This window comes from Pyxicephalus adspersus, chromosome 3 (assembly GCF_032062135.1).
Source record: "Pyxicephalus adspersus chromosome 3, UCB_Pads_2.0, whole genome shotgun sequence".
NCBI lineage: Eukaryota > Metazoa > Chordata > Amphibia > Anura > Pyxicephalidae > Pyxicephalus > Pyxicephalus adspersus.
The window spans coordinates 154,255,103-154,282,314 of record NC_092860.1 but is presented as its reverse complement, the minus strand read 5'-3'; the positions used below and the strand labels follow the sequence as shown (position 1 = coordinate 154,282,314).

At 43.3% G+C, this 27,212-nt stretch overlaps 1 protein-coding gene across 1 annotated transcript; it reads right to left on the bottom strand.

The window, feature by feature from the left end:
• Nucleotides 1-501: 501 nt before the first annotated feature.
• Nucleotides 502-26,775, bottom strand: LOC140327562 (vomeronasal type-2 receptor 26-like). The gene is made up of 4 exons (XM_072406951.1): nucleotides 26,473-26,775; nucleotides 3,041-3,262; nucleotides 1,917-2,040; nucleotides 502-1,433 (listed from the first exon to the last, which is right to left on the bottom strand). The coding sequence occupies exons 1-4, from the start codon at nucleotides 26,773-26,775 to the stop codon at nucleotides 502-504; spliced, it is 1,581 nt and encodes a 526-aa protein (XP_072263052.1).
• Between the last annotated feature and the right edge of the window lie 437 nt (nucleotides 26,776-27,212).

The following is a 27,212-nucleotide window of genomic DNA, read 5'->3' as shown; positions in this document are numbered from 1 at the left end:
TGGCTCCAATTTGGAATTCAAAACATCTTGTGGGAAGCCCCAGTCCCTAATCAAGTAGAAGGAATTGAAGTGGGGAGTATAATCTCTTATCATATGTAAGTGCAGTACCTTTCCTCTTGACTTTAGTGGCCCACAGTTCTGGTTTCTCCAGAAGCACTGACATCTTTACCAATTGGATCAATCAGCCTTGTGTTGCTCAGTGTCTCAGGAACGTGTTGCTTTGCTAGGGACAAGCTCCCTGCTGCTTCTGCCTGTGACTCAAATACCTACTGCAATCACAGTGCTTTCTGGGTTATTTCTGCGTTATTTGTGACGACATTTTTCCATTAAACCTTTGTGCCCTGTTCAGTTTTGCTGTTCTGGTTACTAAATCTTGTCTATTTTTTTCACACTTTTTGTTGTTTTGTTGTCTTAGCCACATAGTAAAAAAGCAGCCTGGATAAGCCCAGATGGATTTTTCAGCCCTCTATATGACATAAATGTGATCAGACAACTCAATATTTATTTCTTAATTTTATTTGCTTGTATATTCAACACAGTTCTTAATATCATTTTTCTAGAATTGGTCTCGGGTTTTAAAAAAAGTATGTACACTTTTGGAAAAAATATACAGCCGAGTACCCCAGTGCTGGAAGTCAGTATGGCAAATACCTCCACAGCCACCATATATTTCCCTCTGGTGCTCAGATAGGCCGGGATCATGGCAATCCACACACTGCAGAACACCAGCATGCTGAAGGTGATGTACTTGGCCTCATTAAAACTGTCCGGTAATGTCCTCACCATGAAAGCTAGAACAAAACTCACAGCTGCCAGAAACCCCATATAACCCAACACAGAGAAAAAACAAAAAACTGAGCCTTCATTACACTGAATGATGATCTTCCCAGGATAGGAGTCTATGTCATACTCTTGGTAGGGAGGAGACAATGAGAGCCAAATAACACAAATCAGTACTTGGACAGAGGAACAGATTACCACAATAAAATTAGACACTCTGATCTCCATCCATTTTCTCCAGGAACTTCTGGGTTTTGTAGCTTTGAATGCAATGCAGACAGTGATAGTTTTTGCCAGAATAGATGAAACAGAAATGGAGAAGGAGATCCCAAATGATATCTGTCTCAGTATGCAGGTTATATCTACAGGATGACCGAGGAAGAAGAAGACACAGAGGAAGCTCAGCAAGATAGAGGTCAGGAGAATAAAGCTCACGTTCCGATTGTTAGCTTTGACAATTGGAGTGTCCCGGTAATAAATAAAGCTAGCTAGAATAAAAAATGTTGTGACTGAAAATAAGGCAGCAGCACATGAAAATATTTGAGCCATAACATCATTTTTATAAGAAAAAAATTCATAAGTTCTGGGAATACATTTCACCCTTCTCTCATCTGCCCACATTTCACTGGGACACTCATAGCAGTTTGCACTGTCTGAAAAATATTTTAAATAATCATGGTTAATAAAACAATAACATTATTAATAGAAATTCCGAGAAGCTCTTCTAAGTTTATTAAAACTAAATGGCTGATAGAAAAGTGTAAGAGAAATGAGAATAATTCCGGCACTGGGGATATCTGTCCCTCTGATAAACGTCTAAGATGGAAATTACCCTAGCTTTGTAGATCTCTCGTCAATCCTGCTATTATGTTTTTGGGACAGGAAGGAAAACCTCTCCTATAGGACATCAATAAAAATAAATACTCTGACTTTATTCCATACTCCATCTATCTAATAAAACATTTAGCTACATGCATTTAAAATATATAGAATTTTTTATAGTGTGGGTTCTAAATACCATTTTGTTTATTCAAGCTATAAATCTAAAAAGCATCTTTTTATCTGCTACAATGCTCAAAATGTAGATCTGCATTACTCTCTTCTGGTAATTGTTCAAGGGTAGCAGTTATTCCTACCTGTTACATTGGACACCTCCCCTTTGGAACATGGGACACAGTCATAGCAGCAGGCATGGATTTGTCCAATGGAAGACTTCCTGTATCCTGGAGGACATCTGTCTGTGCATCGGGATTCTGGAATCTTGAGGTTAGCAAAATACATTAAACATGTTTTGTTTGTGATGAAATTACAGTTGATGGCAGTTAAGGAGTGAACCCATCTAGTACTACAACTGTGTAATGTGTAAACAAAATTTCAGAAATATAGAAAGCTCCTGATTATGGATGTTTCCGATGGTTCAGCAAAATTTCAACAAACTGATTTCACAAAACCATCGGAAGATCAAGAAAAATATAACAGGAGGATTTTCAGGGGATTTACAGGATTCCCTGGGAATCCTCCTGTTTGCAATCCTCGGGGCACTAGAGGTAATTAACCTCTAGTGCCGCAGATCGCCTGTTCTCAGTGAATGTTTTCATGGCCGCATTTATTGAGAAGATTCCCAGCACTAGAGCTTAAGCTTTCCTCAGCCAATAAGGAAGCACTAGAAGTTTTGAATGGGGAGACTTGTCCCTAATTAACCTCTAGCGCCGGGGATTGCATGCTGAGCTGATCAATGAATGCAGCCGTTACTGCATTTATTGGTCAGAACAGCCAGCAATCTTTTTTTTTTAAATTAATGCTCGATCGGCGAATTTTTAATAGCCATTCTCACTTACAAATTTTGGTAAGTGAGAACAGCTAAATTTGAGGCGAGATCAAGTTTTAAAAGCTCCCTCGCCCATCCCTACTCCTAATAGTATGTTTTAGCTTCAAACTAAAAAGCTGACTATTACTGTACAGGTGACATTCAGCAAATGTTCATCAACTGTGCATTCTCTCTAGGCATGTCTATAAAATTGTATTTGGAGAATTAAATGGACAAATTCTCTAATTATTCTTTAATAAATAAAAATAACTTTTCTTGTCTTGGGCTTTCCATACTGGATCAGAAGATAGTCGATTAACAAACATTTAATTGTTGAAGAAATAAGTGAGATAATACCAAAACTTCCACCTAATACAATTATAATAATGTTAGATTTCATATATTAAACATCATAGAAATATATACAAAGTGTAAAACATGAGATCTTCTTACTTTGCCTTTCTTCCATGTGATGTCATGTGGATTGATTTCTAAAGCCTCATCCTCTTCTAAAATGTTCTCAAAGGTGACCAACGGCTTAATTTCAGATAGACTGTTTTTTTTAGAAATGATCCAGTTTGCTAATGTCAGCTTGGAAGGCCATTCCGCTCTTGTAAAGAAAATTTCTTTCTCAATTAGGTCTCTGTTTTGAACTTTACTCAAAATCTTGTGGAGCTTTCAAAGCAGAACACATATGTAAAAGAAAATGTGTAAATATTTTATAACTAAACAGTGGAACATAGAATTAATTTCCAGTAAATGTAGAGTGAATTTTTGGAAAACTAGCCTTCATGCACTAATACCATGATCACCACTTTAGGAATAGCAGAAAGCATTTGTCACTTTTAAACTGGAGGATGCCACCACAATAGAGATCAGTAGTATTTTTTACAAACACTCTGGTCACCACTTTTGAGGCATTACCCAATTTTATAAGATTGAATAAAGTCCCCTTAGGAAAGAAAGGTCAGCAAATTAAAAAATACTAAACATGAGAATCAATTACTCTACTTACGTAAACTTAGTTTTTATCAAATTATATTAATTATAATAATATTGTTAATTTCAGTTATAAACAAGGCACAGGTAATGCAAACAAGAAGCTGAAAGTTAAAAGGAAACTGGAAATGTGGCAGAAGAATAGGTGCTTTTCCTTTCATTTACCAGGCATTCTCCTCTATAGCTTATTATTATTATACAGTATTTATATAGCGCCATCATATTACACAGCCCTGTACAAAGTCCATAGTCGTGTCACTAACTGTCCCTCAAAGGAGCTCACAATCTAATGTCCCTACCAAAGTCATATGTGATTAATGTAGTCTAAGGTCAATTGTTAGGGAGAAGCCAATTAACCTAACTGCATGTTTTTGGGATGTGGGAGGAAACCGGAGTACCCGGAGGAAACCCACGCAGACACGGGGAGAACCTGCAAACTCCATGCAGATAATGTCCTAGCTGGGAATCGAACCTGGGACCTAGTGCTGCAAAGGCCGGAGTGCTAACCCCTGAGCCACCATATATAAACTACTCAAAATACATGCCAATGTTTTGACTTGAGGGTAAATCCAGATCACAAAACATTTCATAACTTTTATTTAAAAGGGAGAAAAGAAATCACATTTGTTCCAGCATTGTATCTTTTATAGGGTTTAGGTATTTTTGTACTTTTGGGGGAGATTATGATGGGACTTTGGCTTTTAAATGATTGTTTGTGCATTGCTGTTGGACACCAGCAAGTGCTGCTGTGTCCTCATGTAAAATGTATACCAATCTCATATCTAATGTCACCGATGGTAAGAGTTTGTTATACACTTTACACAGCAACATCTACTGGTGTTATCTGAGTATAAACCAAGATTATCTCTGCAATGGGTTTTGAGAGAAAAAAAAACAGTTTATACTCAAGGCAGCAATTGTATTATCTACTCTTCTCAAAAACTTTGTAGGGGCCTGTACTGATGGACTTGTTCGCAAATAGGTTTTGCATTCCATAAACATTTATAGTGATGCAGGTCACATGGAAATCATAAGGTGATAAACTACAGGTCAGAATCACCCCCAAATGAATTCTAAATGAATTCAAAAGTTTCAGGTACTGATGACATTTACAGACTTACAGTCTAAATTTAGCCTGTCAACAAGGGTCCAAAATAAATTATCATCAAAATAAGGGGTCCTTTTTTTGCAGCACCTGGATGCCTGATAAACCTGTATAGTGAGAAGAAACTTAACCTGTGCACAGTGCAGGAAGGGGAGCCCTGCAAATACAGTTAGCAAGTGTGACTATCTCCATATAAACATATACAATATAAAATCATAACTGTACATAATTAATAAGATCTCTTTTAAATGTTTATCTAAAAATAATTGAAATGACTATACAACCTCTGTATAATCTATTACCTGCAATTTCTACATATTTATATAGCACTGACATATTACTCAGCGCTTTACAAAGTCATGTCACTAACTGTCCTTCAAAGGGGTTCACAATCTAATGTCCCTACAATAATCACATGTCTTTAACCTCCGTAGCATTCTAATTCCATCCAATTTTCTATGCAAAAAGCGTTAATTTTTTTTTTGCATGGAAATTTATTTTACATTGTAGGCTATAATTCTTAGGCATTAATCACCGAAATATGTCTAATATTTAATAAATTTATTAATTACTTTAAATAAAAAAAAAAAACTTCTGTTAAAAAAATAAACATGTTATGTAAGTTTACAGTAGCATAAATAATATAATTATATATATTATAGGAAAGTTTCTTTGTATTGGACTCAATTTAGCTATTTTGTATTGAATCCAATACAAAATTATTTGAATTTGATCCTCCTGCCCTCACCGACATCATGGGGAAACCCCGGAGAATGTCTCTGCATTGCACGGCTGGAGATAAGAGGAGCAGGATGTGTCCCCAGGACCTGCAGGGACCAGCAGAACAATAGGGGACGATGACGGAGCAAGGTTGAAGTGTTTTCTTTTTTAGGTTAAAGCTACCCCGAGTCATACTTGGGATTACAGCTAGGGGGGTTTTTACAAGACTGTCTAAGGTCAATCTTTTTTGGAGGGAAGCCAATTAACCTAATTGTATGTTTGTGGAACTTGAGAGGAAACCGGAGTACCTGGAGGAAATCCACACAAACACAGGGAGAACCTGCAAACTCCATGCAGATAGTCCGGGCCAAGATTCAAACCTGGGACCTAGCACTGCAAAGGCCAGAGTGCTAACCTTTGAGCCATCATTCTGCCCATATTTATAGTTTTAGTGTCCTAATGCCCTTGGGAATGATTTCCCTTCACAATATTGTTATGTCAGTGATATTGTGATTGTATGTAACGTGAAGCCTTCTTCTTTTATCTACCTAAAGCTTCCGTACTTCAATCTCCTACAGGAGCACATTATTATTGATAATAATAATAATAATAGACAGAATTAATATGGCACCAACATTTTCCACAGTGCTGTACATTAAAGAAGGGTTGCAAATGACAGACAGATACAGACAGTGACACAGGAGGCGTATAGGACCCTGCCCAGAAAAGCTTGAAATCAAAGAGATGGGGGAAATATCATACCACAGGAAAATGGAATGGTGGGTAAGTAATAAGGGTTTTAAGAGACAGAAGAAGACAGGTAGGCAAGTTTAAAAAGATGGGTATAAAATTAATAAACAGTATTTATCATTAACAGTATTCTACATCAAGCCTTTCTCCACCCCACAGTGGCAACCCCCACTCCTAAAATTCTTATCAGACCCCTATGCAGGCATTCAACCTGGGTGCCCAGGAAGGAGGACTATGCCCCCTATTTGTACCAAACCAAACCACGTACACTAGTATGTTTTGTTATTGTAAATCGGTCATAACCATTGTAAACTATGTAAACCATTTAAAATGCCTCCCATACACTTTAAAGTAGATTGGTCAATGAACAGGTTTCATAGGTTTTTCCTAAATGTTTTACTTAAATGAAACTTACAGTTAGCTTTAATGTTTTGGTTCTAGACTGGTTTAATAAATGTATCCTGTGTAAAACACGAGCCCAAGCATAGACAGCCATGTATGCATGTGAAGGCTTTGTATCCTTCATACCGGAAAAGGTTTTTGGAATAAAGTTTTCTTCAGTACAGTTGATACCAGAAAAACATTTAATCAACTGAAACACTGCATTTTTTAATGGGTTTGGGGAAAGACAATGAAACATCTGAAGCCAAATATCTTCCAGCAATGGATCAGTTGGCCGGTTGAATGGGTTGGCACTATTTACAAAAGCATTCATGTTGGAGATTATTTTGTAGGGCCATATAAAAATTAGGCTACAGTTTACTGGAAAATAAAGATCTCCCATGTATTTCAAATCTGTCCATGACTCGTGGAGAATTAAGGTAATATTTTCTTTTATTGCTATTAATTCATCGAAAAACCCTAAAAAGTTTATGGAGTAAAGGCCGCACATTATAATAACTTTGGCATTTGATGTCTCAGTAACAGCCATCCTTTGTCTATTAATTATTTCATCATTGGTCATTTTAACAATATACTCGATGCAGATCTCATGTCTGGCCATCATTTTACTAAGTTCTTGTAATTCCATCTCACCACTTCCATCACTTGGAGTTATCATCCCCACCCAATTCCATCCAAAATGTTTCAGACACTTTACAATAGCTGCATATCGGACCCGATCATCTTGAATAGTTTGGTAAAAGGTTGGAAACAGTTGTCGGTCATTCAAAAGGGGGTCAGTGACTCTGTAGTTAATCTGGAGGGGAAAAATGCCAAAAAAAATAAAAATAAAAATAAAAAGAAGAAAAAAAAAACACACACACTAACACATAGTATTGTTTTAGTCAAAAGCTGAATGTAATACAAAAGTAGCATGTCTAGGCACTCTTACCTTGAAAAGAGTGCCAGCAAAAATTAACAGATGCGACTAAACTAAGATCTAATCTTAAAAAAGGGGAAGTCCCACTTTAATGAAGAAAATTGCTATGATGTACAGTATCAGTTAGTAATTGCAAACTACTTATACTATCCTATGCTCCTAACTTGATTGTGTGGGTCTAAACCAAGCTTAGGAGAATGACAGTAGGCCTGTACCTTGTACAAAAGACAGTGACTGAGGAGTTCTTATATTTGACTTAGGAAACATATTTTGTACTTACAGGACGTTGCTTGCACAAACAAATTCCAGTCTCTGCTTTCTTGGCTCCTGTGTGTGCCTCCAGTTCCTGATCCTTGCTATTCTTCGTATACTTGAATACATCTTGGCTTCACTTACTGGCAGTGTACCTTGTAAGTCTTTCTGGTCTACATTCTGACTATCCCTGATTGCTGCTTGTACTGTCTTCCATTGATTGACTATGCTTCTATGTTATGATTCAGTATCACACTTTTGTCAGCTGTCACCTACTCCAATGTATTAGGGCCAGAACCTGAACACTTCTCAAAGTCCATTACACCCTGTGATCTTATTAAGCTTGAGGTTGCCCTACACTCTGTGCCTTATCCACGCTCCATCAAACTGGGTTGGTGACACAGGGGATTCACAATCGCATCAGTCCTTCCATGCAACAGTTGTTCATTTCAGATACCTTTTGCTATTATTCAGAATTTGTTCCAGTTAATTACACTTTTACTACCATGCCAGCCAACTCCCTCTAAACATGTGGCCTACTATCCATTATTGCACAACAACAATGACTCTAAAAAATTATCCAAAGCTTTATCTACATGTTTAGGATACCCAACAAAACATTGTCTACTTCAAAATCTTACAATGTTAGCATTTTGTTGTAAAATAAACACATTTTCATAATTGATAACTCCTTCCAAAACTCCAGCCAAAGATTTAACATGCAGAAAATTCTTGCCAAATTTGCAATCATTCATCTCTGGTACTATCAAACCTAAATATTGCCATAAATGTCTTTTTGGACTTCTCAAAAAACCATTTGGCTATCCCTTTAAATGTATAGGAAATATATGAAAACTAAACATCCTTTATCTATTTTATTCCAGGCATTTTATTTGTGTGATAAATATTTTTTATCCCACCCCACATAAAATATACTAATGCCTAATTTTTAGAAGACCTAATCAATCGTATTGATGTCTCCATTAACCCACAAACATAGTCTAACCGTGTAAATAATAACTAAGTGAATGGTGTTTGAATTTGATAATAAAAAAGATTTTTGTGATTCATTTCACTCTTGTTACAACAATTGTCCATGATCCCAAGCCCAACAATTTTTTGTCTATTCCAATTTAAGGAGCCTCTTTAGTTATCTGAAATAATTTGAAACCAGACTCCAATAAAATAGACTGAATTAGTGACATTTTTAACTTTTCATATGCAAGTTGGTCACAGGCACTGGCCGTTGGCCGGGCAAGATGTGATCACATGTAGAAGCTCCGACCGTGAAAACTCACAGGCTTCCTTACTACTAGAGATGAGCGAATCAAAGCTGATGAAGTGGAATTCGATCCGAATTTCAGAAAAAATTTGATTTGCAACGAATCGGAATATCCTCGCAATTTCTTGAAACGAATTGTAATTTTTCCTAAAATGACAGCTACACGTGTGAGGACATTGAGCAAGGAACTCTGGGAAGGCGGGATGACCCATAATGCCATGGATGTAGCCAATCAGCAGCCAGCCAGCCCTGTGATGTCACACCCCTTTAAATAGCCTCAGCCATCTTGGAATAAGACATTTTACAGCGTTCTGAGTGCAGGGAGAGACGTGTGCAGTCGCTAGTAGAAACCTCATTGTGCTTAAAAATAAAAAAAAAATGATTTATAAGTGCAGGGAAAGGATAGGGAGGAATCATTTTACAGCATCTTAGTGCAGGAAGAGATGTCAGAAGGCGCTAGGGACAGTGCTAGAAAAGTGATTTACAAGTGCAGGGAAAGGATAGGGAGGAATCATTTCACAGCATCTTAGTGCAAGGAGAGACGTAAGAAGGCACTAGGGACAGTGCTAGAAAAGCAATTTAAGTGCACGGTAAGAATATTTGGGGATCCAAATAGCCATTATACAGCTCTGTCATTCCATCAATTTATATATCCAGAAAAATATACACGCACGTGTATATTTGACGTGATATATATATATATATATATATATATATATATATATACATACAGTATATTCTCAGTTCACTTCTGCAGTTATATGTGGTGAAAGCATTTAGTGATGTATTTGAGTACAAAAAGAAAAATATATACGCAGTTCACTGTTGCAGTTATTGGTGTTAAAAGCATTTAGTGGCCTATTTCCATACAAAAATAAAAAAATATTTGTCGCTTTTAGGTGTGTTTTAATTTGCTTTGAATTTATTTAGTTCAAGTAAAAGTATGTCAGACAGAGAAGTGTCAGGCCATGCACAGAGAAGTGGCAGAGGCCTAAATGTTTCTGGCGCAGGCAGAGGTCCCAGCAGAGTAAGGGGGCGTGTCAGCAGGAGTCACAGCGAGAGGCCTGAGCTCCCAGTGTCACCTAGCGGTCATATCTTGACCAGAAACCCAGCTATTCTTGATTGGTTAATTCGGTCATCCACTTCATTCCATGTGACATCAGACACCCCCAGCCAACAGTCGTTGGGCTCCCCAGACACAAACTTTAGTTGGCATGGCCTGGAAGCAGGCCCTGTGCCCTCACCTGTCCTCAACTTGCCTCTGTCCTTTGCTGTTCCTTCAGCCAAAGAAGTATTGTATGCTGTGGGCTCAGCTCCACTATACAGCGAAGACAAGCTAGTAGAGGACAGTCAGCAGGTACTGCCCAGCCAAGATCTGGAGGAGACATCCGCCGCTTTCTCCACTAGGCGGGCAAGTGGTGATGAGGAGAGTGGCGTGGGAGGTGGTGTTGTGAGCGGTCAGGCTCCTGACCCAGAGAACTTTGAGGAAGACATTAGTGACGTGCATACACTACTCGATGTTGATGAAGCCGATCGCAGTTGAGAGCCGGGTGAAGAAGGGGCTTCATCATTATCAGGAGAAGAGGGTGGCGGAGCCAGCAAGGTGGTTGCATGGCTGGTAGTCAGCAGGGTGGCAGCAGTGGTAAGTCGGGAGCCAAACGTGCCCGGGGTACACCACCTGCTTCGCAGACCCTACCTGCCCAGGAAGTGGTGGTGCAAGGGGGACACGGATGCAGCGGCGGTAGCAGTCAGTCAGTGCGGAGTGTTGGGGGGAAAATTACCTACTGGCCGGTGTGGCAGTTTCTTGTTAAGCCGTCGGAGGAGGTTAACATGGCCATATGTAAAATTTGTGGGCAGAAGGTGAAGCGTGGCCAGGATGCCAATGTTGGCACCACAGTCCTGCATCAACATATGCGGCGACACCATAAAGTGGCCTGGGAGAACTGTGGCTCTGATGTGGTGTTCCAGCCTGCCGCAGCAACCGCTGCATCACGCAGTGGCACGCACCAGCTTTCAGACAGTCAAGGCTCCACCACCTCAGCCGAAAGGAGCTGTATGTCACTTCCATTTTCTGCTGGTCCAGATGCTTCTGCTCCTCCTACTTCTCGTCAGTCATTCCGTCAGCAATCGATCACCGAAGCGATTGCCAAGAGACAACAGTAGCTTTGCGCAGAAGCTTAATATGCTCCTGTCCAAGTTGCTTGTGCTGCAGTCCCTCCCTTTCCAAGTGGTGGACTCTGCACCTTTCAGATAACTGATGGCTTGTGCCGAGCCAAGGTGGAGAGTCCCAAGCCGTCATTTCTTTGCAAAATAGGTAGTACCAGCCCTGCACAAATATGTAGAACAGAAGGTGGGCCAGTCCTTGAGCCTGTCGGTGTCTGCCAAAGTGCATGGCAGCGCCGACGTGTGGAGCTGTAACTACCTTCAGGGACAATACATGTCTTTTACGGCCCACTGGGTGAATGTGTTTCCTGCACAGCCACAACAGCAACTTGGCCAGGTGACACAGCTTTCCCCTTTACGTTCCTACGCCGCTGGTCCTGCGACAACATCCGCCTCTGCCTCCTCATCCTCTTCCTCACCTGTGTCCTCAGCCTCCACTGCACGGACAACTCACAGTGCCTCTCCAGCATACCACAAGTGCAGGGCCCGGCGGTGTCATGCTGTTCTGCACCTGGTTTGCCTGGGGAAACGGAGTCACACAGGGGAGGAACTGCTCCGTGTGATTCACCAAGAGATCGAATCATGGCTTTCTCCGCGACAACTGAAAATCGGAACCATGGTGAACGACAACGGGAAGAACATGGTGTCTGCGCTACGTCAAGGAAGTCTGAGCCATGCAACGGCAATGGCATTCCCCAACATAGGCTGATATGTGATGTTTCCACCCGTTGGAATTCAACCCTCAATATGTTGGACCGACTATACGAACATAGAAAGGCCATCAATGAATTCTTGATGATCCAAGCAGACAGGATTACTCCCATGTGTAACTGTGATGTCAGCCAGTGGCAGCTCATGCGTGACACCTGCCGTTTGCTCAGGCCCTTTTAGGAGGCCATGTTATTTGTCAGTCGCCAGGGCTACGGGATGAACAACGTCATTCCACTACTTCATTTCCTGGAACAGATGTTGGTAAATCTGGCTGGTCAGGGGACTGGAGACGTGGTGCCGAGATCTCACGGCCACATGAGCCCTGTGGGTCCTTAACTGGAGGAGGAGGAGGACATTAGACCAAAGGCAATGTATAGCGAAATGGGTGGTTTTTCTACTGAGGTGACAGGAGAGGAGGAGCAGACGAAGCCAGAGGAGCTAGAGGGAGATGAGATAGACGAGGCAGAGGACCCAGACACACCATGGCAGTATGCAGTGGAAATGGAAGAAGGAGTCCCTCCCAGTCACTTGCAGAAATGGCCCGCTGCATGCACACTTGCTTGCGCAGTGACAGCTGAATTTTCACCATTTGGCAGAGGGATGACTTCTGGCTTTCCACCTTGTTGGACCCTCGCTACCAAAATGGGGGCCTTTTTTACACCCGCTGACAGGGAGGACAAACTGAATTACTACAGAGACATCCTATGTAGTCAGTTGGCCGCTGCCTATCTGCGCCATCGTCCATCCTCTCACAGGTCATGCAGGCCCTCTGCACTCACGTTCCACTGCCATGGCTGCTGTGGAGGGGAGGGGTGGCAGGAGCAGTACTAGAGTCGCTGATGAGCAGCTTTCTACACCAGCATAGTGAAGAAACTACTAACCAGCAGCTAGACAGCAGAACCTGAACTAGCAAGGTGGTGGCATATTTGGAGTGCACCCTGCCAGCCGTCATTGAGGATCCGCTGGACTACTGGGCAGCCAAACTGGATTTGTGGCCACAACTGTCTGAGTTTGCCCTGGAAAAGCTGTCCAGCCCGGCCAGTAGTGTGGCATCAGAGTGGGAGTTTAGTGCGTCGGGGGCCATAGTTACACCAAGAAGAACTCGTCTGTCCACCCATGTGTTGAGAGACTGACCTTTGTCAAGATGAATCAGGCATGGATCAGCCAGGATTTTCACCCACCAATGCCTGATGCATCTGATTAGATGATCCATGCTGCCTGACCCAAACCTTGAAAAAAGAGACTAGTTTCTTCTGGCTACCTGCCTCAGCTACTACTCTGATGCTGCCACCCGCCTGATGCCACACATCAGATGCCAAGTGCTCCTTCTTTCACCCACCTTCATCAGTGGGTACTGGTATTACCACCCACCGCCCCAGTTTTTCACCGGGTCACTTTGTGGTCTCCTAATGCTGCTGCTGCCATCTCCACACCATGTCATCTTGCCGCTCTGTGGTCTCCTGATGCTGCTGCTGCCATCTCCACACTATGTCTGCTGCTGCCATCTCCACACTATGTCACCTTGCCGCTCTGTGGTCTCCTGATTCTGCTGCTGCCATCTCCACACTATGTCACCTTGGGACTCTGTGGTCTCCTGATGCTGCCGCCACCTCCACACTCTGTCATTGTGCCACTCTGTGGCCTCCTGATGCTGCCGCCACCTCCACACCATGTTCTTGTGCCACTCTGTGGCCTCCTAATGCTGCCGCCACCTCCAGACTCTGTAATTGTGTCACTCTTTGGACTCCTGATGCTGCCACCACCTCCACACTATGTCCTTGTGCCACTCTGTGGCCTACTGATGCTGCTGCCACCTCCAGACTCAGTCATTGTGCCACTATGTGGCCTCCTGATGCTGCCGCCACCTCCACATTATGTCCTTGTGCCACTCTGTGGCCTCCTGATGCTTCCCCCACCTCCAGACTCTGTAATTGTGCCACTCTGTGGCCTCCTTATGCTGCTGCCACCTCCACACTATGTACTTGTGCCACTCTGTGGCCTACTGATGCTGCCGCTACCTCCAGACTCTGTCAGTGTGCCACTCTTTGGCCTACTGATGCTGCTGCCACCTCCACACCGTGTCCTTGTGCCACTCTGTGGCCTCCTGATGCTGCTGCCACCTCCACACTATGTCCTTGTGCCACTCTGAGGCCTACTGATGCTTCCGCCTACTCCAGACTCTGTCATTGTGCCACTCTGTGGCCTCCTGATGCTGCAGCCACCTCCACACTGTGTCCTTGTGCCACTCTGTGGCCTCCTGATGCTGCTGCCACCTCCACACTGTGTCCTTGTGCCACTCTGTGGCCTCCTGATGCTGCTGCCACCTCCACACTATGTCCTTGTGCCACTCTGTGTCCACACTATGTCCTTTTGCCGCTCTGTGGTCTGTTGATGTTGCTGCCACCTCCACTCTATGTCCTTATGCCACTCTGTGGCCTACTGATGCTACCGCCACCTCCACACTCTGTCCTTGTGCCACTCTGTGGCCTATTGGGAACGATTAAGATGCCCCACTTTCACGGTCTGTATTTAGACTGAAACTCAAGATCAAGCGAGCTTTTGCCCTTCTGCTGCACGGGAGGTTTCTGTCCTCCCTGAGCTTGCTTTAGGACACCTGCAATACGGTTTAAAAGGGGTACCGCCCCAGTCAAATGCCCCACCTGTCACTGTCCTCAGAGCGGGTCGCATCCGGCGTGCAGCTGGATGCTTGGAGCCAGAAGCTAGAGCCCCTCGGAGTCAAGTCCCCGCCTGATGCTACACATCAGATGCCAAGTGCTCCTTCTTTCACCCACCTTCGTCAGTGGGCACTGGTGTTGCCACCCACTGCCCCACTCTGTCACGAGGTCACTTTGTGGTCTCCTGATGCTGCTGCTGCCATCTCTACACTATGTCACCTTGCCACTCTGTGGTATCCTCCTGATGCTGCTGCCATCTCTACACTATGTCACCTTGCCACTCTGTGGTATCCTCCTGATGCTGCCGCCACCTCCAGACTCTGTCATTGTGCCACTCTGTAGACTCCTGATGCTGTCGCCAACTCCAGACTCTGTCATTGTGCCACTCTGTGGTCTCCGCCTGATGCTGCTGCTGATGCCAACTTCACACTATGTCATTGTGCCACTCTGTGGCCAACTCATAATGCCGCCACCTCTAGAATTTGCCATTGTGCCACTCTGTGGCCACCTGATTCTGCTGCCACCTTCACGCTTTGTCATTGTGCCACTCTGTGACCTCCTCCTGATGCTGCTGCTGCCGCCACCTCCGGACTCTGTCCTTGTGCCGCTCTGTGGTCTCCTGATGCTGCTGCCACCTCCACACTGTCATTGTGCCATTCTGTGGCCTCCTGATGCTACCGCCACCTCCACTATGTCATCGTGCCACTCTGTGGACTTCTCAAGCTGTTCTCCCACCCTCCCCACTCCATGACTGGGCCACTATTTTGCCTTTTTGGCCTGCATGACATCACTATTTGTTTGACCCTTCTTCTGAACTGTCAGAAGGAAGGAAAAAAGAGACGTATAACGGATCCTGTCTGTGTAGCTGCTGTAAGGCCTGTATGGTCCCATCAGAATTGGCTTATGATTTGGTAGTCAAAAGCAGGAGTGGGTACAAAACACAGAAGACATGCAAATATTCCATTCATGTGTCATCTCTGTTTTGGATCCACTCCTGTTTTTTTGGCATTAGGGATACTGATGGATTATTGAGCAAATGCTGACTGAGTGAAGGGATATGCTCCACAGACAGGATCTGTTTTTTGGGGTTATTGTTCTGATGGATCAGAGGAAGGGCAAAATAACGTGACGTCAACACAAACTTAGTGCTAACACCCTCTCCAATCTGTCGGGGGGGCTCTACTTGTATAAGCGGTTAATAGAACAGGTTCTGTGGGCATCTTTGTAGAATCGGTTGACAAGGGTGTAAAAGGAGTGCGCTTCTTCTTGACGCTAACATGGACCTGTAAGGCTGAGTTCATACTTATTTGGTTATTTGGTCAGTTTTGGCCCCGTGACTGCACAAATAAGTAAAGAGTGCAGTGATTCTAATAGCGATGCCTGCCATCTGCATGTCATACTGACTCAAAGTGTTATTTCACTACCACAGCAGACTCCCTACGCATGTTACTGCAAGGCACAGTGTTCTACACCACTATCAAGGCTCTCTGTAGGCTGCAAATAGACGTTTTTTAACAAAATTTGCCGTGAATAAATTCGGATCAAAGCAAATCTTTTTGGAAGATTCCGCGAACGCGCCGAATCGAATTTTTGAGAAATTCGCTCATCTCTACTTACTACATCAGCAGCTGCGGCACTCAAGATTGTGGAGAACTAGCAGAAATATGATCTATTCTGGCAGCAAACACAGCTTATGCCACTAAGCCTTCCTCCAAGTTATCCCTTGTTACCCACGCTGATATAACAGCTGCAGCATTCACAGACAAGCGCAACAGGATACCACCAATTGATGTAGACCTCTTTTAGACCGAAGCAGGCCTACCTGCAAAAAAGGCTTCATAACATATCAATAATTTCCTCACCTCTGACACGGTCCTCAAAGATATGAACAGTTGGACTCCCAAAACACACTACAAGATGAACTGATGCAAGTGAAACTTAAGCTGATTATTAGGGTGACAGTGCCTGACATAACAACCTTAAATTTTGCAGTGGTGGAATCGGTACGCCAATCTGATCATAATATTGACAGGGCTTATAGAGTGCCAAAACCTTCTCATCTTCCTGATCGTTCTCCTAGGGATTTCTATCACGTCAAAGAAAAAGAACTTCCAGAGTCCGCAACCTTACCAACCTACCGAAGCCCTTCACATTTTTCTTCTATGCAGATCTCTCCCAAGCAACAATTTTGGCATTTCAGAAACGGGCTCATGTTACCAAAAGCGATACTAAGGATAAAAAATGCATCCTCACTATATAGTGAAAGCGTTTTGTGACTACTTTAAAAGCCTAAATAACCTAAGGGAGGATGGGGAGATGCAACCCTCTTAAGTGGATATACAATATTTTCCAGAATCACTAAACCTCCCTACCCTCTCCTTGTTGGACCCTAAGAAATGTAATGCCCCATTCTTGAACTTTCTTGAAAATTCTTGAAAGAAAGTTGTTGAATCATAATCCACAAACAAAACATTGGGGGTAGACGGCCAGCCAGGCGACTATTATAAACATTTCCAATGCATTCTGATTCTTTATCTTCTAACCATATTTTCCAAAGCTGAAATCTCAGGTTCCATTCTCCACAAGGGAAAGATGGAGTTTCTCCTCAAAAAATTTCATACAATTTCACTCCTAAATTCAGATCTTAAGATTTGTGCTAAATTGTTGGCCAACTGGATACATCACATCCTCCCAGATTTGTTCAGTCTGGAACAGGTAGGCTTCATTAGGGGCCAACTAGCCTCTGGTGGTACTCGTGGAATGCTAGATCTTATGCATTATTTTGAATTCAACAAAATTCCATATATGGTTCTCACGCTAGACACAGAAAAGACATTCACCCGCATCCACTAGCTACCCGTTCTAATGTGAGATTGAGAAGATAGCATTCACTGTTTAATGGTTGTAATTAAATATACGACTACTGACGTTTTGCATTTCAACCACAAGATGTCGCTGTTTCTTAACACAGCTGAATAGGTTGCCAGTTTTCATATTGAGAGGAAGTGTGGTTGTTCTGGAGAGGAAACAGGAAGGAGGAGAGCAGACATCTTGCAAGGACTGGGTGTGTAAAAGTGTGTTTTCTTTGGGTTATTGTTTGGAATTTTGTTTATTGTGATAGTATGCAGTAAAGTACTTCCTGTTTTATATAAATTGGTGTCAGTGGGCTGCTTTTCCTTGTTTGTGACTTCGCTGTATCCTAGAAAGCCCCCGGTACACGGCTTACACTAAGTGTTGACCAAGCTAGATTGCAAGGCCCTATTTCTGGGTTATCTCAGCTCTCTACTCCACCCCCTCAGCTAGAATCATATCTTCTGCCATTTTACCCAGCCTTTTAGTAACATCAATGGCACTAGACAGGGATGTCCGTTATGCCTGGTATTTTTTTAGTATTAGCTAGTGAACCTCTAAGTACATTACCATTCTGTACCAAGTGCCATCCTGGGATACATGTAGCTACAAAAGAGCACAAAATTGGATTATATGCTAATAACGTAATTCTCACACTGTTGAATCCTAATCTTTACTTTCCTTTACTGCATGAGGTATTGTGTACATTCATGAATCTTTCTTAACTTAAATTAAATCATTCTAATCTTCAAATCTTGGCTATGACATTACCTTTGTCTTTCATGTCTACCATGGGCCATCGCTTTAAGTTCCTGTTCTGCCCATATATTTATTTGGTCATTTACAAATATAGGAAATGTAATTTGAAAGGTATATGAAGTTCTAATTTCTCAGTAAATATGCAAGAAAGTGTTTCTTCCAATTATTGAAGATTCTGACAATTGTCTAGCCGCACACACACCACACAGTGCTGTCATGGTAGAACAGTGAAAAAACAACATCATAGCAGGCTTGGATACAAGACTACACTGCACATCAGATATGAGTCTCAGATCCTGGGAAAATGTATAAATCTGAGGATAAGCAAGGCAGGGAGAATAGCTCCTACAGAGCGATGTTGCCCAGTCGCATGTTTCCAGATCATCATGATCCAGTAGGCTGTCCTCACTCAGCAAGTTCCCAAGCGATCAAGGCATGCACCTAAGCAGCAGCGGCCTACGCTCAGCTAGCATTTGCTGAAAAGGAAGCCATTATGATGCAAGAAAAAGCTGAAAAGGAAGCCATTATGATACAGGAAAAAGCAGAAAGAGAAGCAAAGCTGCATATTCTTCAATGTCAGAGTGCCACCGCGGGTGCAGCAGCAGAGGCTACAGTCTACATCGAGGCAGATCTATCAGAACGTGGGAAGGCCTCGGTAGAAGCAGAAGTCCCAGAGAAACCTCTTTCCTCAGTAGAACGCCCAAGTGAATATATCCAGAAACTTACTGATGCGCACACAGGACAAAGATCTCCTAAAACTGAATAAGCTGAATCCAGACCAAAGCTAGCTCAGGCAATAAAAGTAACTGACAAGAATTATGTTAACAGTGAAAGATTAGCTAAAGTTCAAACCCCTGGTCAAAATTAGAAGGATTCATACCATCACAACTTAAACTTTTCATGCCTGAACATCGATCTTTACAAGACATCACAAAGTACCTCATCCCCAGGGAAATGGTCACATCAGGCTTCCTTAAGATCCATGATTGCCCTGAAAATTACTGGGCATGGAAGTCTTCTTTCTCGAATGCTATCAGAAATTTAGATCTGTCAGCAACAGAGACACTAGACTTAATGTGGCTTGGTGCTAAGTCAGCAGAGCATGCAAATAGGATGCGTAGAATACACATTCTGAATTCTGCAGCTGGTCTAGACATGACCTGGCAGAGACTAAAAGAAATATGGATCACCAGAAGTAACCCAAAACGTTCTGTTAAAAAGACTTGACACTTTTCCTAAGCTGAGTAATAAGGACAATATTTGTTTACAAGAACTAGGTGACATTCTTCTAGAAATAGAGTTTGCTAAAGAGGAAGGCTATCTGTCAGGACTTGCATATTTAGATACTGCCAGTGGTACTAATCCTGTAGTGGAGAATCTACCTTTACAAATCCACAAGAAAAGTGGATAAATATTGGATCAAAATACAAAGAAGAAAACAAAGATGCCTTTCCCTCTTTCTTTGTGTTTTCTAGGTTTGTTTGTCGGCAAGCAAAGGTGAGAAATGATCCCAGCTTCTCTCTAGAGGGGCCCGGAGCAGGGAATACAGCGGAGGGGCACATGACAGAGGTGCTCGTGCTGCCCGGGAAAGAAAGGGGGGGGAGTAGTAGTAGGATTGAATTTCTGTGAGAAGGAGGGAGGGAGATGAGTCAGGCATAGGATGATCCCACGCACATTTTTGAATTGGATGCAGGCATTTAGTATTTTTGCAAGTGTGGTGGGTGAAAAGCAGCCTGATTTGTGTGCTTTGCTTTTTTGTTATTTAGACACAATTAGGGAAGCACACAGAATGTTTGGCGGAATTGCTTGGTTGCGTTATGACGAGCAGTTCCGGCAAAGGAAGGCGGTGCGGCAGTCATTACATTGGGACCATAAGGACATTGGGCTTTGGATGAAGTTGATGTCTGGTCCGAGATTTGCTGGTGGGGGGGGCGCGCAGTTTTTTCCAGGAGGGGCCGGCAGTCAGCCATCAGCTGGCTTGCCGGCCGGGCGGAAGAAGGGACTGTGTTGGCTCTTCAATGAGGGTGGATGTAAATTTGGGGGGGGGCTGCAGATTTAAACATGAGTGCTCGGGATGTGGTGGCAGTCACGGACTTTCGCGTTGTTTCAAAGCAGGGGCAGGCCGGGGAGGTGAAGGGGGTACAAAAGGGGGTGTCGCCAGTGAGGGTAGATAAAATGCGCCCCTTTTTAGTTAGGTATCCTGATAGGGAAGCTGCTAGGGTGTTGGAGGTGGGGTTTAGGGACGGTTTTTGGATTCCCAGTGCGGTTACAGGGGTTCATCGGGAATCACGCAATTTGCGTTCGGCATTGCAGCATGCGGAGGTGGTTTCGGAAAAACTGGCCAATGGGGTAAGTTTAGGACGTATGAGTGGCCTTTATCGTGAACCGCCGCTGGAAGGATTGATCGTGTCGCCGTTGGGCATTGTGCCCAAGAAGGAGCCAGGTAAGTTTCGTTTGATTCATTATTTGTCGTTTCCGCCGGGGGAATCGGTGAATGATGGGATTCAACCTGAGGCTTGCGCGGTGGTTTATACCTCTATTGATGCGGCAATTTCATGGGTGAGTAGATATGGGAGGGGAGCTTTATTGGCTAAGGCTGACATTGAGGCAGCCTTTCGGTTGCTTCCGGTTCATCCGCAGTGTTTGCGTTTGTTGGGGTGCAAGTGGGAGGGGGGTTATTTCGTTGATCGTTGTTTACCTATGGGTTGCTCCATTTCTTGCGCCTTATTTGAGAAATGTAGTTCTTTTTTGGAATGGGTGGTCCGGTCAGTGGCGGAAGTGGATTCGGTCATTCATTATTTAGATGATTTTTTGATGATTGGCCCGGCTGGGAGCGCAGTGTGCAGGGTGCTGTTAGCTACACTGCAACATGTGGCGGAAAAGTTTGGGGTGCCGCTGGCAGCGGACAAGACTGAGGGGCCTGTTACGGTTTTGACATTTTTGGGGATTAAATTGGATACAGTAGCCATGGAAAGTCGGCTGCCGTGGGACAAGTTGGTGGATTTGAAAGCGGAGGTGGCAAGGGCAAGTGGGAGGCGGAAGATGCGCTTGAAGGAGGTGCAGTCCCTGCTGGGCAAGCTTAACTTTGCTTGCAGGGTGATTAGGATGGGCAGAATTTTTTGTAGGTGTCTGGCGGCTGCAACGGCGGGGGTTAAAGGGCCGTCGCATTTTGTGCGACTGTCACGTGAGGTGAGGAATGATTTAGAAATTTGGAAGCTGTTTTTGGAGTCCTTTAATGGTAAGGCTTTATGGTTGGAAGGACCGGTGGAGGCGGTGGATCTTGAATTGTTTACTGATGCAGCGGGGGGTTCCGGTTTTGGGGCGTATTTCCGGGGGAAGTGGAGCGCGGGAGTATGGCCTGAATCATGGAGGGAGGGGGGTCTGGTTAAAGATTTAGTGGTCCTTGAGTTATTTCCGATAGTGTTGGCTATTGAATTGTGGGGGGAGGAGTTGGCCAATAAGAAAGTTCGGTTTTATTGCGACAATCTTGGGGTGGTGCAGGCTGTGAATACATTTTCGGTTTCGTCAGGGCCGGCGGTTAGGTTGATGCGGCATTTAGTGCTCCGTTGTATGCAGCATAATATTTTTGTCTTTGCGCGACACATTCCGGGGGTGTACAATGTCATTGCTGATGCTTTGTCTCGTTCGCAGTGGGACAGGTTTCGCGTGTTGGCACCAGAGGCGGAGCGATGCGATTGCCCGTGTCCAGAACAGTTGTGGGACATTGCGCTGACATCTTAAGAGGTTTGATTCGGCGGTCGGTGAGTGAGCGCACCTGGGTGGCGTACTCGGCAGTGTGGGGTGATTGGGAGGCCTTGTGTAGTGAGCTGGGGGTTGGGGGTAGGGAAGTAGACGCAGTGCATGTTTTGTTATATTGGTTAGTCTCGGAGTTTTCTAGGGGAGTATTGGTGGCTTCGGTTAACAGGTTGTTGGCGGGCATGGCGTTCTGGTTTAAGTGGAGGGGTTGGCGTGATGTGACGAAAGATTTTGTGGTGCAGCAAGCTTTGAAGGGTTACAGGAAAGGTCGCAAGGTGCAGGACAGGCGAAGAACGGTATCTTTTGAAATGTTGCAGAGTTTGGTGGGACAATTGGGGGTGGTGTGTAGCAGTGGGTTTGAACGGGTGATGTTTACAGCTGCGTTTTGCCTAGCATTTTTTGGGCCAATGAGGCTAGGGGAGTTGGTGAGCCCGACGAGGTATGTATCTGGGGGGGTTTTGATGGAGGATGTTGAGTGTTCGGGGGATGAGGTGAGTATGCTGCTAAGGCGTTCTAAGACGGACCAGAGTGGCAGAGGTCTCATGGTAAGGGTCTTTAGATTGGGCGAGGGGTCCAGAGTTTGCCCGGTAAAGGCGGTGGAAGAATTGCTGCAGGTGAGAGGATTGGGGGGGGCCCATTGTTGTTGCATGAAGATGGAACGTTTCTTTCAAGGTTCCAATTTATTGCTGTTTTCAAAAAATGTTTGGGGTTGTTGGGTAAGGATGGGGAAGCCTTTTCTTCCCATTCCTTTAGGATTGGGGCTGCTACAGAGGCGGCTAGATGGGGTCTGGGGGAGGCGGCTATTAGGAGGATTGGGAGGTGGGAGTCGAGTAGGTCCAAGTTGTATGTTAGACCTCAACTGTTGTAAGGTTGGTGAGGTGGTGTGGTAGAGTTTTTTCAGGGGGAGGTGAGGTGCGGTGGTTATGTTTCTGTTTGTTTTGTTTTTAGGTGCACATCGTTGTCTAGTGTGGATTGTCGGGCATTCCTATGTCTGGTGGGGCGCTAAGAGGGCAGAAGTCCGGCCGGATGGCCGTCAATTGGGTTTGTCCAGGGATGAGGCGATGGTTCATTGGATTGGAGTGCGCGGCATGCTATGGAGTCGAATGGTGCCGGAGATTAGGAGGTGCGCGGCGCTGGACAGGGCTCCGGATGTGGTAATTATGCATGCGGAGGGTAATGATTTGGGGAAGAGGGCAATGAGAGGTCTAGTGAGAGATGTGAGGTTGGATTTTTTAAGGTTGAAGGTGGAGTTTCCGGGGACGGTTTTTGTGTGGTCGGACATAGTAGCCAGGACGGTGTGGAGGGGGGCTAGGTCTGTTGAGGGAATAAAGCCAGGATTAAAGTAAATAAGGAGGTTGGTAGATTTGTGGCTAGAAATGGGGGTCTGGTGGTCAGGCACAGGGAATTGGAGGAGGACACTTGGCGGTTTCTGCGGACAGATGGAGTTCATCTGAATGACGTGGGTATAGATTTGTGGTGTTTGGGCTTGCAGGATGGGGTGCAACGAACAATCCGGGTGTGGAGGGGCGCACGGGTGTGAGGGTTCCCACCCGTACGCTGTGGCGGTTGTGGTTTGGTGGAAGGTGAGAGTTCTGGATTAATTGAGGTTGTGGGGGGCACCCAAGGTGGTGGTAAATACCCCCCCTCTTTTAAGTGGTGAAAGGTGGAGGCCCCTGAGGTGGTGCCATGATGGTTAGTGGTTGGTTTATTATGAAAAGTGGTGGTGTGGCGGACTTCATCTTCCGGACCGGCAACCTAGTTGTTTTGGGTGAAAATGTTTGGTTATAATTGAACTTGGTTTAGTAATTAAAGGGTTAAGTGAGAATTGATAAGGTTAGTGATGGGTTAATTTAAATTGTTATTTAAATGTTATTTAAATTGTTATTTATTTGTTGATTGGTTGTTTTGTTTAGTTGTTTGTTTGTTTGTTTGTTTGTTTATGTTGTTGTACTTATTTACATGCTATTTAATTCATGGTTATTTAAATTGTTAATTTGTGTTAAATAAACGGCTGCTTGCCAGCCATTGTAAATGCACTCAGGTGTGGAGTTTTCATTTTGGGGGGAGGGCTGGCAAGGAGAGGTATAGGGTAAGGGTTAAAAGGGAAAAGGGGGGGGGAGAAGCTGCAATGGGCATGGTACGAGCTACCCTTGTCATGTCACCAGCGGCTTCCCACGCTGACAAGAAAACCATCCAGGACCCTGCGGTAAGACTTCTGTGTCTACACATGAAGTCACAAACAGTAAAAGCAGAAACTTTATAGAAAGTCTTGACAGACAGTGTCCAATTCATCATCCCCATCCTCTGACTGAATGTAGAGGGTTAAAGACACAACCTATTGAAGAGCGGTTATCTTTTCTTAAACAAAATGGCATCTGTTTCAAGTGCTGAAGATCCACTAATCACATTGCCAAAGACAGTAAGATACTAGTTCAATGCTCAGAATATGGCAGTGAGAAGTACACCACGGTATTACACCTTGATCCTCCTCCTTCACCACTAGAAACTGTAGGGGCCGGGAAAGATCAGGACAGGGAGAAAAATGAGAGTCCCACTTCCTCAGTAATGTCCAAGTGCAGCCAAATCTGTGGCCCAGGTAGAAGTCCACGTTCATGTTCAAAAATCTGCCTAGCATCTGTGTACCCCACTGGATGCAGAGAGAAAGCTGTGATGATGTATGTAGTTCTTGATAAACAGAGTAACAGATCTCTTGCAAGGTCAGACTTTTTTGATATCTTTAAAATGTGTACGTGTGCAACTCCCTACACCTTAAAGACATGTGCAGCGACAGTGGAGTCTGTAGGCAGAGGAGCTATAGACTTCACTATTGAATCTCTCGAAGGTAAATTACAACTTCCACTCCTCGCTCTGATAGAGTGTGATATGATACCTGATGATAAATCAGAAGTTCCTTCTCCAGAAGTAGCTCACCATCATATTCACCCACACTTAATTGCTCACCTCATTCCTAATATCAAGCCAGATGATTCTATTCTTTTACTCCTTAGAAGAAACATTTTACAAGTGTATAAGGTACACAAGAAAATTAATGGTCCTTCTAACGCCCCTTATGCTCAGAAACATGATCTGGGTTGGGTCATTGTAGGAGAAATTTGCCTCCATTCTGTACACCCACCAGAAAGTATCAGCACCTTAAAGACATTTGTGTTGGCAAATAGACTTTCTTCAGCTAGAACACCAGAGGCAGCAATTAACATACTGAATAAAACAAGGAAGAAAGCCTCCAATATCAAACATGTGATGGAAGCCTTTTCTGCAGGTGACAGAGCCAGGGACAAGAGAGACTACATTGAGACAATAAAATGCATTCCCAGTTACAAGCCTGCCCCAAGAGCACAACTGGTGTGTAGTAAATCAGGGGGTAATGACAGCTGCCATCTATCCACCCCATCCAACACCCTTTTCTTACCAGAATCAGAGAATAGCTACGCATTGAGTTATGGTTTACTAGTGCAGCAAAACAAGTCAGTCCAGAAATGCAATTCAACAATAACAACCTGCACAGATTCTGTAGATCCATCCATCACCCAAAAGGCTCACTTCAAAATAAAGGATGCTAAATGCCACTCGCATCCACGGAGTAAAGACATAATAAAGAAGTCTACAAAGCAGCCAGTGACAGATAATTGCCATGTTAAGTTTGGGAATCTTAAATGTGATTCTTCGAAGAAGAAAAAGAGAAAAAAGGTGAGGCCGGAAATTGCTTTCCATGGAAGTCTTCTGAGGTAACCTCCATCTTAGATTTCTTTACCCTCTATGTGTTAGAAGTGACTTTCTTACATCAGACCTGGGAGCCCAATTCTCTGTAAATTCTCAGTCACTGTTTATCTTATGTTAAATGTGTTTATTATTGATTATTATGTATATGTACTGATGCTCTGTTATTTGTAATGTATTGTAGTTTCACAAATAGGAAATATAGTTTCAATGTAGTTGAACAAAAAGGAAAATGTAGTTTCATAAATATTGGGAAATATAATTTAAAAGTTATATAAAGTTGTAATTTCTCAGTAAATACACAAAAAAGCGTCTTCTTCCATTTATTGAAGATTCTGACAATTGTTTAGCTGACTGCTAGCCGCACACAAGTCGCACAGTTCCGTGAGGGCAGAACAGTTCCACGATGGGGTCGTATCTGAGACCACAACGCCTCATATCTAGGAATTCTGTTTTCTTGCCCTACTAAGCTAATTTACTATTTATATATGTTTACGAAAAACATGTCGAAAAAAATTATCATTCAGAAAAAAAAGTCTACAAGTTATGAAAATTATTCTGAATTTTACCTATGCTAAAATGCTATGCTTATAACAACTCATTCCTAGTCAGACAGAAAATTACAAACCAGTAAAAAATCCTAAATATATTAATAAATATACTATCCGAGCTATTCTTGGTTAAAAAATACCACTATATTCTGCAATTACTTACTGTGTTACACTTACAGTTTTTAAACAGTTCAGTTTTTTACCAGATTCTCCAGAAATAACCAGAGATAGGATTTCTCTTTGATTACTTTACCTGTGTATATCGATACAAACTAAGTAATTGGGCCATTGCGTGACTTGTATCGAAAGTGGTGTCACCAATAAATCCAGCAATTTCTCCTCGTCTCCTACAGAAATAATTAGGGGCCTCCTTTTTTTCTCCAGACAATATCTGCAGGACATACATCAAGGCCAGTTTTGGATCCCCACAAGTATTATAGATATGATAACCAAGAGTAACATTGGGCAGAAGATTGGGGTCCCTGTTAATTTCATCAACAGCAAAGATCATTGCCAATATACTTCTGTACTCCTCAATGTTAAGACTGAAGGACATGAAAATATTTATTAACTTTGAGGTCTAGCATTTGGGGACAATTTAGATACATATGAGTCACAGTTCCTATCAGAGATGTAATGTGTAGTCAATTCTTCCAAAATTCTCATAATAGATGCTAAAATGGCTGCCTTTATTCCTTATATACATTCAACTTCTGAACCCTGAAAAAACCTTTAACTTGGTATACCTTTTCTCTGATTGGGAACTGTAGATATTGGTAAACTGCATGCAACTCATCCGGCATCTGGATGAATTTGATGCTGTGTGATTCTGAATAATGGTTATCTGTGTTCAAAAAACATATGAGCGAACGTAACGAGAAACTTGATATACAAAACTAAAAAAATAAACTATTTAAATATAATGATAAAATAAATGTCCAACCCTCCATGCATTCCTAGTTTAAATTATGTAAAGTTTCTTCACTCCTCATT